Source organism: Heteronotia binoei, chromosome 8, assembly GCF_032191835.1.
Source record: "Heteronotia binoei isolate CCM8104 ecotype False Entrance Well chromosome 8, APGP_CSIRO_Hbin_v1, whole genome shotgun sequence".
NCBI lineage: Eukaryota > Metazoa > Chordata > Lepidosauria > Squamata > Gekkonidae > Heteronotia > Heteronotia binoei.
In genome coordinates, this window is record NC_083230.1 from 126499623 (window position 1) to 126513105 (window position 13483).

Here is a 13483-nt window from a genome sequence, read left to right on the forward strand (position 1 = left end):
AATAATTAGACCAAACTACACAGGGTACAACCTCCTGAGAGCCAGTTTGGTGTAGTGGTTCTCTTATCTGGGAGAACCGGGTTTGATTCCCCACTCCTCCCCTTGCAGCTGCTGGAATGGCCTCGGGTCAGCCAGAGCTCTCTTATCTGGGAGAACTGGGTTTGATTCCCCCCTCCTCCACTTGCAGCTGCTGGAATGGCCTTGGGTCAGCCAGAGCTCTCTTATCTGGGAGAACCGGGTTTGATTCCCCACTCCTCCACTTGCAGCTGCTGGAATGGCCTTGGGTCAGCCAGAGCTCTCTTATCTGGGAGAACCAGGTTTGATTCCCCACTCCTCCACTTGCAGCTGCTGGAATGGCCTTGGGTCAGCCATAGCTCTCTCGTCTGGAAGAACTGGGTTTGATTCCCCACTCCTTCACTTGCAGCTGCTGGAATGGCCTTGGGTCAGCCGTAGCTCTTGCAGAGCTGTCTTTGAAAGGGTAGTTTTTGTCAGAGCTCTCTCACCCCACCTACCCCACAGGGTGTCTGTTGTGGGGGGGAAGAGAAGGTAAAGGAGATTGTGACCACTCTGAGACTCTGATTCAGAGTATAGGGCGGGATATAAATCATCATCTTCTTCTTCCTTTAGAAATCATAAATATTTTGAACGTATGCAATTTTATGAAGTGAACTGACTATGCTATAGGTTTTGCTCATAGCTTTTAAAGTTTCCATTTTTTGATTAATATTATTTTTATTTTTATAATGCTGTAATTGTTGTCTGTATATTTTAATCTGTCTTACTGGGTAACTGAAATATCAATTATTAAAAAAAATAAAAAAGAAGCCTTAGGGGAGAACGGGACCATGAGTTCCTTGAAAGGTAACAGGGCTTCGTTTCTGCCCGTCTGCTGAAAGACATATCGGGAGGGTCCTTTTGAAGGAGGTGTTTTGGGGGATGGTGGATTCAGTATCTGATGCGCTTTGAGGTCAAAGTTGTTTGCAGTCTTTTGAAATGGCCTCACATTCCTGGGACCCAAGATCACTGCAGATGGCGACTGTAGCCATGAAATTAAAAGACGTTTGCTCCTTGGGAGGACAGCTATGGCGACCCTGGGCAGTATAATAAAAAGCAGAGACGTCACCCTGCCAACAAAAGTTCATATAGTCAAAGCGATGGTATTCCCAGTATGGCTGTGAGAGCTGGTCCATAAGGAAGGCCGAGTGCAGAAGAATAGATGCTTTTGAGCTGTGGTGCTGGAGAAGAATCTTGAGAGCCCCTTGGACTGCAAGAAAATCCAATCAGTCAGTCCTAACGGAAATCAACTCAGACTGTTCACTGGAAGGTCAGATGCTGAAGCTGAAGCTCCAATACTTTGACCACCAATGAGAAGGGAGCACTCCCTGGAGAAGACTCTTGAGAGCCCCTTGGACTGCAAGAATATCCAATCAGTCAGTCCTAAGGGAAATCCAGATTGTTCACTGACAAGCCAGATGCTGAAGCTGAAGCTCAAATCCTTTGGCCACCGAAGGAGAAGGGAGCACTCCCTGGAGAAGACTCTTGAGAGTCCCTTGGGCTGCAAGAAGATCCAATCAGTCAGTCCTAAGGGAAATCAACCCAGACTGTTCCCTGGAAGGTCAGGTGCTGAAGCTGAAGCTCAAATCCTTTGGCCACCCAATTAGAAGGGAGCACTCCCTGGAGAAGATCCTGATGCTGGGAAAGACAGAAGGCCAAAGAAGAAGGGGACGGCAAAAGAGGAGATGGCTGGACAGCGTTCCTGATGTCACAAACATGAATTTGAGCAGACTTCGGAGGATGGTGGAAGACAGGAGGGCCTGGTGTGACTTTGTTCATGGGGTCGCAAAGAGTCGGACTCGACTGTGCGACTGAACAACAACACCACCAAAACGCCGCTCTGGCCTGGATTGTCAACTCTTGGAAGCTAAGCGGGGTCACCCGTGGTTAATACTTGGAGGGGAGACCGCCTTTGGCTCTTTCCTCCTGTGCGCACAGTTTCCCCCTCTGATTCTGGCCTGCAAATGCAAGGGGAAACCCGCCTGTGCCTTTTCTTGCCTTCCAGGGCCTGTGCATGGTGATTGGCGGCACCCGACACCAAGAGCAGAGATTCAACAGCCGGTCGGCCGGGGTCAGCTCGGCCCTTCTTTTCCTGTCTGTGGGAGGTAAGTGGGGCGTGTGTAGGGTTGCCAGGTCCCCCGTGGCCTCTGGCGGGGGACTGTTTCCATGCACGCAAAAGATACACGGCGCAATGACGTCACTCAGAAGTGACGTCACCACACCGGCGACGTCGCGCGCTGGGCGCTCTAGCCATTTGGGAGGGAAAACTCTAGGGTACCTCTATGAAACCGTAGAGTTTCCCCGGACACTCCTAAAGCAGCCGGCGCGCAACGGGGGACATCATTGAGACATCGAGGGAGGATCCCCCTACTGGCCCAATGTGGGCCAACGGGGTGGGAACCTTCAGGGTGGGAGAACCCCAACCCAGTCCGGGAACTTGGCAGCCTTATGTGGGGGAGATCAAGAGCTGGCTGCCCCTTTTCTTTCTAACCTAGGCCCCTTTCTGCCATAGCCACGAATGTGCCTTGAATTGCGCACGTCCGTCGCTACTGACATTGGTCCAGCGTTTCCCTGTGGCTGCGTTCGGTGAATGACGGCTGATCGTGATGCATTTAAGCACACTGGCTGGCTTTTACTATTTTTTTAATTTCATTTTTATTTTACTTCACTTATACCCAGGGCTTTTTTCGTAGCAGGACCTCCTTTGCATATTAGGCCACACACCCCTGATATCGCCAGTCCTCCAAGAGCTTCCAGTAGGCCTGTATTAAGAGCCCTGGAAGCCCATGGTGGAAAGAGCCCCGTGGCGCAGAGTGCTAAAGCTGCAGTACTGCAGTCGGAGCCCTCTGCTCATGACCTGAGTTTGATCCCCGGCGGAAGCTGGTTCAGGTAGCCGGCTCCAGGTTGACTCAGCCTTCCATCCTTCTGGGGTTGGTCAAATGAGTCCCCAGCTGGCTGGGGGAGAAGCGTAGATGACTGGGGAAGGCAATGGCAAACCACCCCGTAAAAAGTCTGCCGTGAAAACGTTGTGAAAGCAACGTCACCCCAGAGTCGGAAACGACTGGTGCTTGCACAGGGGACTGCCATTACCTTTTTAAGCCCATGGCGCAGAATGGTAAAGCTGCAGTCCTGCAGTCCAAACTCTCTGCTCATGACCTGAGTTCAATCCCAGTGGAAGCTGGTTCAGGTAGCTGGCTTGAGGTTGACTCAGCCTTCCACCCTTCCGAGGTCAGTAAAATGAGTCCCCAGCTTGCTGAGGGGAAAGCGTAGATGACTGGGGAAGGCAAGGGCAAACTACCCCGTAAAAAGTCTGCCATGAAAACGTCGTTATTCAACATCCCCCCAGAGTCAGAAAAGACTGGTGCTTGCACAGAGGACTAGCGGTTTTTTAAAGCTCTTGGAGGATTGGCTACATCAGGGGTGTGTGGCCTGATATGCAAAGGAGTTCCCGCTACAAAAATAGCCCTGCTTATACCCCACCTTTCTCCCCAGTGGTGAACTCAAAGTTGCATATATGTAAGTCAAAAGTGGTTTACATTGTTCTGCTTGGCTTCTATGCCCTGGTGTTGGCCCTCCAGAGGACCAGGCTGGCTGCTGTGTCACACTGGATGCTGGAGTCGATGGACCTTCACTGGTCTGATCCAGAAGACCTCTTCTGAGGTTCTCCTGAAGGCCTCGGCCTCTCTGCCCTGTTGTTGGCCCTCCAGAGGAACTGGCTGGCCTCTGTGTGTGACAGGAGGCTGGACTAGATGGACCCTCCCTGGTCTGATCCAGCAGGGCTCTTCTTATGTTCTTATGAAGGCCTCAGTCTCTCTGCCCTGCTGTTGGCCCTCCAGAGGAACAGGTTGGCCCCTGTGTGGGACAGGAGGCTGGACTAGATGGACCCTCACTGGTCTGATCTCCCTGGCTGGACTAGATGGACCCTCCCTGGTCTGATCCAGCAGGGCTCTTCTTATGTTCTTATGAAGGCCTTGGCCTCTTTGCCCTGTTGTTGGCTCTCCAGAGGAACTGGCTGGCCCCTGTGTGAGACAGGAGGCTGGACTAGATGGACCCTCCCTGGTCTGATCCAGCAGGGCTCTTCTGATGTTCATATGAAGGCCTCAGTCTCTCTGCCCTGTTGGCCCTCCAGAGGAACTGGTTGGCCTCTGGGTGAGACAGGAGGCTGGACTAGATGGACCCTCCCTGGTCTGATCCAGCAGGGCTCTTCTTATGTTCTTATGAAGGCCTCAGTCTCTCTGCCCTGTTGTTGGCCCTCCAGAGGAACTGGCTGGCCACTGTGTGAGACAGGAGGCTGGACTAGATGGACCCTCCCTGGTCTGATCCAGCAGGGCTCTTCTTATGTTCTTATGAAGGCCTCGGCCTCTTTGCCCTGTTGTTGGCTCTCCAGAGGAACTGGCTGGCCCCTGTGTGAGACAGGAGGCTGGACTAGATGGACCCTCCCTGGTCTGATCCAGCAGGGCTCTTCTGATGTTCATATGAAGGCCTCAGTCTCTCTGCCCTGTTGGCCCTCCAGAGGAACTGGTTGGCCTCTGGGTGAGACAGGAGGCTGGACTAGATGGACCCTCCCTGGTCTGATCCAGCAGGGCTCTTCTGAGGTTCTTATGAAGGCCTCAGCCTCTCTGCCCTGTTGTTGGCCCTCCAGAGAAACTGGATGGCCGCTGTGTGAGACAAGAGGCTGGACTAGATGGACCCTCACTGTTCTGATCCAGCAGAGCTCTTCTGAGGTTCTTACGTTGTTGTTTTAAAACACAATACAGTGCAGTAGCTAATGTGGCCTCAGCTGTGGTGTGGAGTCTCAGACAGACGCCGCGGCCTAGGTGCTCCCTTGGTCACTCTGCCGGTGATACTTTTGTGCTCTCCTTCCCCAGGTGTATTTGCGCCCACCCTCTTCTCCAAAGTGTACGGGCGGCTGGTCTGTGGGGAATGCCAGAATGTCACCCAAGAGCCCACAGGCCACTACGTCTGCCAGAACTGCCACGTCGATTTGGTGAGCTCTTCGTACAGGGCCTGTAAGCTTCAGGAGGATTGGCTACATCAGGGGTGTGTGGCCTAATAGGCAAAGGAGGTCCTGCTAGAATTCCTCACAGGGCTCTTCGTACAGGGCCTGCTGAGAGCTCCAGGAGGATTGGCTGCATCAGGGGTGTGTGGCCTAATAGGCAAAGGAGGTCCTGCTAGAATTCCTTACAGGGCTCTTTGTACAGGGCCTACTGAGAGCTCCAGGAGGATTGGCTGCATCAGGGGTGTGTGGCCTAATAGGCAAAGGAGGTCCTGCTAGAATTCCTCACAGGGCTCTTCGTACAGGGCCTGCTGGAAGCTCCAGGAGGATTGGCTACATCAGGGGGGGGTGGCCTAATAGGCAAAGGAGGTCCTGCTAGAATTCCTTACAGGGCTCTTCGTACAGGGCCAACTGTAAGCTCCAGGAGGATTGGCTGCATCAGGGGTGTGTGGCCTAATAGGCAAAGGAGGTCCTGCTAGAATTCCATACAGGGCTCTTCATACAGGGCCTGCTGGAAGCTCCAGGAGGATTGGCTGCATCAGGGGTGTGTGGCCTAATAGGCAAAGGAGGTCCTGCTAGAATTCCTTACAGGGCTCTTCGTACAGGGCCTACTGGAAGCTCCAGGAGGATTGGCTGCATCAGGGGTGTGTGGCCTAATAGGCAAAGGAGGTCCTGCTAGAATTCCTCACAGGGCTCTTCGTACAGGGCCTGCTGGAAGCTCCAGGAGGATTGGCTACATCAGGGGTGTGTGGCCTAATAGGCAAAGGAGGTCCTGCTAGAATTCCATACAGGGCTCTTCATACAGGGCCTGCTGGAAGCTCCAGGAGGATTGGCTGCATCAGGGGTGTGTGGCCTAATAGGCAAAGGAGGTCCTGCTAGAATTCCTTACAGGGCTCTTCGTACAGGGCCTACTGGAAGCTCCAGGAGGATTGGCTGCATCAGGGGTGTGTGGCCTAATAGGCAAAGGAGGTCCTGCTAGAATTCCTCACAGGGCTCTTCGTACAGGGCCTGCTGGAAGCTCCAGGAGGATTGGCTACATCAGGGGGGTGTGGCCTAATAGGCAAAGGAGGTCCTGCTAGAATTCCTTACAGGGCTCTTCGTACAGGGCCTCCTGAGAGCTCCAGGAGGATTGGCTGCATCAGGGGTGTGTGGCCTAATAGGCAAAGGAGGTCCTGCTAGAATTCCTTACAGGGCTCTTCGTACAGGGCCTGCTGGAAGCTCCAGGAGGATTGGCTGCATCAGGGGTGTGTGGCCTAAAAGGCAAAGGAGGTCCTGCTATAAAAAAAAGCCTTGGTTCCAACTCAGAGCTGATAGACCGTGTTGAATGCAGGTTTCCTAGGGTTCCTTGGATTTGTAACTACACATTCAGCAGGATCTGAATTAGGGGAGGGACAGTGGCCCAGTGGTACAGCCTCTGCTTGGTAAGCAGAAGGTCCCAGGTTCAATCCCCGGCATCTCCAACTCAAAAGGGTCCAGGCGAGTAGACATAAAAACCTCAGTTTGAGACCCTGGAGAGCCCCTGTCAGTCTGAGTAGACAATGCTGACCTTGATGGACCCAGGATCAGATTCAGTAGAAGGCAGCTTCAGATGTCAGGGGAGGGACGGTGGCTCAGTGGTAGAGCATCTGCTTGGTAAGCGGAAGGTCCCAGGTTCAATCCCCGGCATCTCCAACTCAAAAGGGTTCAGGCAAGTAGGCGTGAAAAACCTCAGCTTGAGACCCTGGAGTGCCACTGCCAGTCTGAGTAGACAAGACTGACTTTGATAGGGAGGGACGGTGGCTCAGTGGTAGAGCATCTGCTTGGTGAGCAGAAGGTCCCAGGTTCAATCTCCGGCATCACCAATTAAAAAGGGTCCAGGCAAGTAGGCATGAAAAACCTCAGCTTGAGACCCTGGAGAGCCACTGCCAGTCAGGGGAGGGACAGTGGCTCAGTGGAAGAGCATCTGCTTGGTAAGCAGAAGGTCCCAGGTTCAGTCCCCGGCATCTCCAACTCAAAAGGGTCCAGGCAAGTAGGCGTGAAAAACCTCAGCTGGAGACCCTGGAGAGCTGCTGCCAGTCTGAGCAGACAGGACTGGCTTTGATGGACCCAGGGTCTGATTCAGTATAAGGCAGCTTCTTAGGTTCATATCTGACCTTGTACTTGTCTTTTGGCAGACGAAGAACAACGGGACCCTCCACTACAGTCATGTTCAGTAAGTCCCTCTCGTCCTCGGCTTTGGGGCAGAGGTTGATGCTGGGGGTGGGCGGGATGCACAGGTCTTTGGTCTCAGGCCCGGCGCATGGGGTCCTGTCGCCCGAGGCAGGCATCTATGGTTTTGTCTTATTAATTAACTTGTCTTGTTAAAGCTAGGTTTGTACTTTGAACTGACAACGATGTCTTCATGACTTTGCATTGTTACAAGTCACAATAAAAACTCGTTCATTTAAAAAAAAAAAATCTGGGAAGCGAAGCGGGGGTGGTCTTGGTCGGTGCTTGGAGGGGAGGCCACCAAGGAAGTTCAAGGTTGCTGCGCAGAGGCAGGCAAAGGCAAGCCACCTCTGCTTTTCTCTTGCCTTGACCTGGACGGCCCAGGCTGGTCTGATCTCATCAGATCTAGGATGCTAAATGGGGTCAGCCCCGGTCAGTACTTGAATGGGAGACCACCAAGGAAGTTCAAGGTTGCTGCGCAGAGGCAGGCAAAGGCAAGCCACCTCTGCTTTTCTCTTGCCTTGACCTGGACGGCCCAGGCTGGCCTGATCTCCTCAGATCTTGGAAGCTAAGCACGGTCAGCTCTGGATAGAATTTGGATGGGAGACCAGCATGGAAGTCCAGGGTTGCTGTGCAGAGGCAGGCAGTGGCAAACTACCCTCTGTTCCTCTCTTTCCTGGAAAACCCTTTAGGGTCCCCATAAGTGGGCTGGGACTTGACTTTCCCCCACAGCACTTGCTTGCCCTGACCTGGATTGGTCTGTTCTTGTGAGAAGCTAAGCAGGATTGGTGCTGGTTAATACTTGGATGGGTGACCGACAGGGACGCCCAGGGTCGCTACGCAGAGGCAGGCAATGGCAAACCACCTCCGTATATCCTTTCCTTTGACCTGGGTGCCCAAGACCAGCCTGATCTCATCAGATCTGGGATGCTGTCCAAGTCCTAACCAGGGCCATCTGGTTAGGACTTGGATTGGAGACCTGAAGGGAAGTTCAGGGTTGCTACGCAGAGGCAGGCAAGGGCAAACCACCTCTCAGTGTCTCTTGCCTTGACCTGGATGACCCAGGCTAGTCTGATCCCATCAGATCTAGGGAGCTAAACAGGGTCGGCCCTGGTTAGTTCTTGGATGGGAGACCATCAAGGAAGTCCAGGGCTGCTCTGCAGAGGCAGGCAAGGGCAGACCACTTCTGAATGTCTCTTGCCCTAACCTGGATGGCCCAGGATAGCCTGTTCTAATCGCATCTCAGATGCTAGCAAGATCAGTCTTAGTTAGTACTTGGATGGGCGACCATCAAGGAAGTCCAGGGTTGCTCTGCAGAGGCAGGCAAGGGCAGACCACCTCTGAACGTCTCTTGCCTTGACCTGGATGGCAAAGAACAGCCCGATTCCATCAGATCTCAGAAGCTACGCAGGGTCAGCACTGGTTAGTATCTGAATGGGAGACCATCAAGGAAGTCCAGGGTTGCTCTGCAGAGGCAGGCAAGGGCAAACCACTTCTGAATGTCTCTTGCCCTAACCTGGATGGCCCAGGATAGCCTGTTCTAATCGCATCTCAGATGCTAAGCAAGATCAGTCTTAGTTAGTACTTGGATGGGCGACCATCAAGGAAGTCCAGGGTTGCTCTGCAGAGGCAGGCAAGGGCAGACCACCTCTGCTTGTCTCTTGCCTTGACATGGATGGCCCAGAATAGCCCGATTCCATCAGATCTCAGAAGCTACGCAGGGTCAGCACTGGTTAGTATCTGGATGGGAGACCATCAAGGAAGTCCAGGGTTGCTCTGCAGAGGCAGGCAAGGGCAAACCGCGCCTGAATGTCTCTTGCTCTGACCTGGATGGCCCAGGATAGCCCGATTCCATCAGATCTCAGAAGCTACGCAAGGTCAGCACTGGTTAGTATCTGGATGGGAGACCATCAAGGAAGTCCAGGGTTGCTCTGCAGAGGCAGGCAAGGGCAAACTGCGCCTGAATGTCTCTTGCTCTGACCTGGATGGCCCAGGCTAGCCCGATTCCATCAGATCTCAGAAGCTAAGCAGAATCAGCTTAGTATCTGGGTGGGAGACCATCAAGGAAGTCCAGGGTTGCTCTGCAGAGGCAGGCAAGGGCAAACCACGCCTGAACGTCTCTTGCCCTGACCTGGATGGCCCAGGCTAGCCTGTTCTCCTTGCATCTCAGATGCTAAGCAAGGTCAGCCCTAGTTAGTACTTGGATGGGAGACCATCAAGGAAGTCCAGGGTTGCTCTGCAGAGGCAGGCAAGGGGCACACCATCTCTGAACGTCTCTTGCCTTGACCTGGATGGCAAAGAACAGCCCAATTCCATCAGATCTCAGAAGCTAAGCAGGGTCAGCACTGGTTAGTATCTCGATGGGCGACCATCAAGGAAGTCCAGGGTTGCTCTGCAGAGGCAGGCAAGGGCAAACCGCGCCTGAATGTCTCTTGCTCTGACCTGGATGGCCCAGGCTAGCCTGTTCTCCTTGATCTCAGATGCCAAGCAAGGTCAGCTCTAGTTAGTACTTGGATGGGAGACCATTGAGGAAAGCCAAGGTTGCTCTGCAGAGGCAGGCAAGGGCAGACCACCTCTGATCATTTCTGACTGGACCCAGATGGCCAAGGTTAGCCTGATCTCCTCAGAGCCTGGGAGCTAAGCAAGCCCTGGTTAGCCCTTGGAGGAGAGACTACCGAGGAAGCTCAGGGTTCCCGTGCAGAGGCAGGCAAGAGCAAAACATCTGTTGGTCTCCTGCCTTGAAAACCCCTTGGGGTTGATAGAAGTCGTCTGTGTCTCGATCAGTATCCACCACCACTTCTCACTGCTTCGACTTGTGGAACTCACTACGCCGAGCTGGCGGCCAGATCAGATTGCTGCAGTGGCTCGCGGCTTCAATGAATTTAGAAGAAGAAGAAGAAGATATTGGATTTATATCCCGCCCTCCACTCCGAAGAGTCTCAGAGCGGCTCACAATCTCCTTTACCTTCCTCCCCCACAACAGACACCCTGTGAGGTGGGTGGGGCTGAGAGGGCTCTCACAGCAGCTGCCCTTTCAAGGACAACCTCTGCCAGAGCTATGGCTGACCCAAGGCCATTCCAGCAGGTGCAAGTGGAGGAGTGGGGAATCAAACCCGGTTCTCCCAGATAAGAGTCCGCACACTTAACCACTACACCAAACTGGTTCTCAGTTTGGGTTGGACAGAGTTATGAAGGAGAGATCTGTTGCTGGCCGTGAGCCGCAATGACTGAAGGGGCCCTCAAAGTCCAGAGGCAAAAATGCATCCGATTGGTGAATGCTGGGGGAGCAGTCCAGATGGGGGCAGCCATTGCCTTGAGGTTCTGTTCATGGGCTTTCCTGTGGCACCTGACAGGCAACACTTAGGAGTCGGATACTGGACTGGATGGATCCAGCAGAGAGCCAGTTTGGTGTAGTGGTGAAGAGCTCTCTCAGCCCCACCTACCTCACAAGGTGTCTGTTGTGGGGGAGGAAGGGAAAGGAGATTGTGAGCCGCTCTGAGACTCTTCGGAGTGGAGGGCAGGATATAAATCCAATATCTTCATCTACCTCACAGGGTGTCTGTTGTGGGGGAGGAAGGGAAAGGAGATTGTGAGCCGCTCTGAGACTCTTCAGAGTGGAGGGCGGGATATAAATCCAATATCTTCATCTACCTCACAGGGTGTCTGTTGTGGGGGAGGAAGGGAAAGGAGATTGTGAGCCGCTCTGAGACTCTTCGGAGTGGAGGGCAGGATATAAATCCAATATCTTCATCTACCTCACAGGGTGTCTGTTGTGGGGGAGGAAGGGAAAGGAGATCGTGAGCCGCTCTGAGACTCTTCGGAGTGGAGGGCGGGTTATAAATCGAATGTCTTCATCTACCTCACAGGGTGTCTGTTGTGGGGGAGGAAGGTAAAGGAGATCGTGAGCCGCTCTGAGACTCTTGAGTGGAGGGCGGGATATAAATCCAATATCTTCATCTACCTCACAGGGTGTCTGTTGTGGGGAAGGAAGGGAAAGGAGATTGTGAGCCGCTCTGAGACTCTTCGGAGTGGAAGGCGGGATATAAATCCAATATCTTCATCTACCTCACAGGGTGTCTGTTGTGGGGAAGGAAGGTAAAGGAGATTGTGAGCCGCTCTGAGACTCTTCAGAGTGGAGGGCGGGATATAAATCCATTATCTTCATCTACCTCACAGGGTGTCTGTTGTGCGGGAGGAAGGTAAAGGAGATTGTGAGCCACTCTGAGACTCTTCAGAGTGGAGGGCGGGATATAAATCCAATATCTTCATCTACCTCACAGGGTGTCTGTTGTGGGGGAGGAAGGTAAAGGAGATTGTGAGCCGCTCTGAGACTCTTTGGAGTGGAGGGCGGAATATAAATCCAATATCTTCATCTACCTCACAGGGTGTCTGTTGTTGGGGAGGAAGGTAAAGGAGATTGTGAGCCACTCTGAGACTCTGATTCAGAGAGAAGGAAACGAAAGGTCCCCTGTGGAAGCACCAGTCGTTTTCGACTCTGGGGTGACGTTGCTTTCACGTTTTCACGGCAGACTTTTTACAGGGTGGTTTGCCATTGCTTTCCCCAGTCATCTACACTTTCCCCCCAGCAAGCTGGTACTCATTTTACCCACCTCAGAAGGATGGAAGGCTCAGTCAACGTCGAGCCAGCTACCTGAAAACCCAGCTTCCGCCGGGGATCGAACTCAGGTTGTGAGCAGAGCTTAGGACTGCAGTACTGCAGCTTTAACAGTCTGCACCACGGGTTTCTTTCAGAGAGAAGGGCGGGGTACAAATCTGCAATTCTCCTCCTCTTCCTCCTCTCTTAATGGTGTGACTGTGCGAACTGTAATGTCTTGTTTTGTGTGTGGCAGGCCCCTGGTGTACACAGTGTCGATCCTGCTCCCCGTGGCGTATCTCATTGGGCTAATGTTCACCCTGAAAACTCACTCCCACATCTATGACATCCACATCAGCGACTGCCACAGTAAGTCCTCAGGCAGGGCGGGGAGGGGATGCAGCGGGGATTCAGGTCGACTTTTGGGGGGTGGGGGTGGGAAGGCTGAGCTAAGCAAAGAGAGAGTGCCCCAGAAGAAGTGGGGATTTTGAGGTTCTCATTTGTTTGCTTGGCAGCTGCTCCTCCTCCCTGTAGATCAGGGGTGGGGAACCTTTCTTCTGCCAAGGGCTGTATGGATATTTATAACATCATTCGCGGGCCATAAAAAATTATCAACTTAAAAAGCAGTGCTCCACGGATAGAGAATGATTCAGACCAGCAAATTAATGCAAATAATTGTTCTATTTGAAGTCATGTGGGGAGAGGATAATCTCACTCTCACTCACACACACACCACACACACACCACACACACCACACACACACACACACGGCCTGCCACTCTAGGCAAAGGCATAGATCCAGGGCTTTTTTGTAGAAAAAGCCCGGCAGGAACTCAGTAGCATATTAGAACACATCCCCTAATATTAGCATATTAGGTCATACACTCATTAGCATATTAGGCCACACCCTCTGGGATTATTAAGTGCATACTGAACTTTGGCTGTAACTTTTCCAGGCTCTGCAGCGATTCCGGCTGTCCAGCCAGGCCCCAGGGAGGCTGCCGCACAGTACATCTGGGCCCTGTGATCCCTGCCTGGCCCTGGGGAGGCTGCTGCACAGCGCGGCTGGGCCCCACGATCCTCACTGGCCAGCCAGGCCCCAGGGAGGCTGCCACATGGCTCAGTTTGGCCCAGCAATCCCCGAGGGCCACACCAAGTGACTGTGAGGGCCGTATACGGCCCTCGGGACGGAGGTTTCCCACCCCTGCTGTAGATCAGTCAAATCCCTTCTGATTTATGGTGACCCTGTGAATGAATGACTCCAAAACATCCTCTCATTCAGGGGTCATTTCACAGAAAAAGAGGTGCCGGAGCATTAGCACAACTCCCTTGCATATGCCACATACCCCTGACAGCAGTGGAAGGTGGGCTAAATTCTATCAGCTCAGCATCTACCTTAAAATGCTTCCAGAGTTACAATTGTCATAACAAAACCTCACTCCCATCCAATTCTCCCTCTAAGCTGTGGAGTCTTGTGAGCAAAAATTATACTTTGTGAGCTACTGGCATTAAAGTTGTGAGCTACTGCATATGTTAGTTTGCTCTGGAGCCAGCCTTCCTGAGCTAAGACAAAAATGTGTGCCCTGGAGGCTAAAGGACTCTGAGCTAGCTCACACTGACTCAGCTTAGAGGGAAGAAGATGATGATGACA

At 52.9% G+C, this 13483-nt stretch overlaps 1 protein-coding gene across 1 annotated transcript in view; it reads left to right on the plus strand.

Moving 5' to 3' along the window:
• The window catches only part of LOC132575943 (uncharacterized), an 85311-nt gene that overhangs the window by 56915 nt on the left and 14913 nt on the right, over positions 1–13483 (plus strand). The window contains 4 exon segments of the mRNA XM_060244630.1: positions 2060–2159; positions 4923–5041; positions 7204–7241; positions 12088–12200. Of these exon segments, the coding sequence (XP_060100613.1) occupies positions 2060–2159; positions 4923–5041; positions 7204–7241; positions 12088–12200 (370 nt within the window).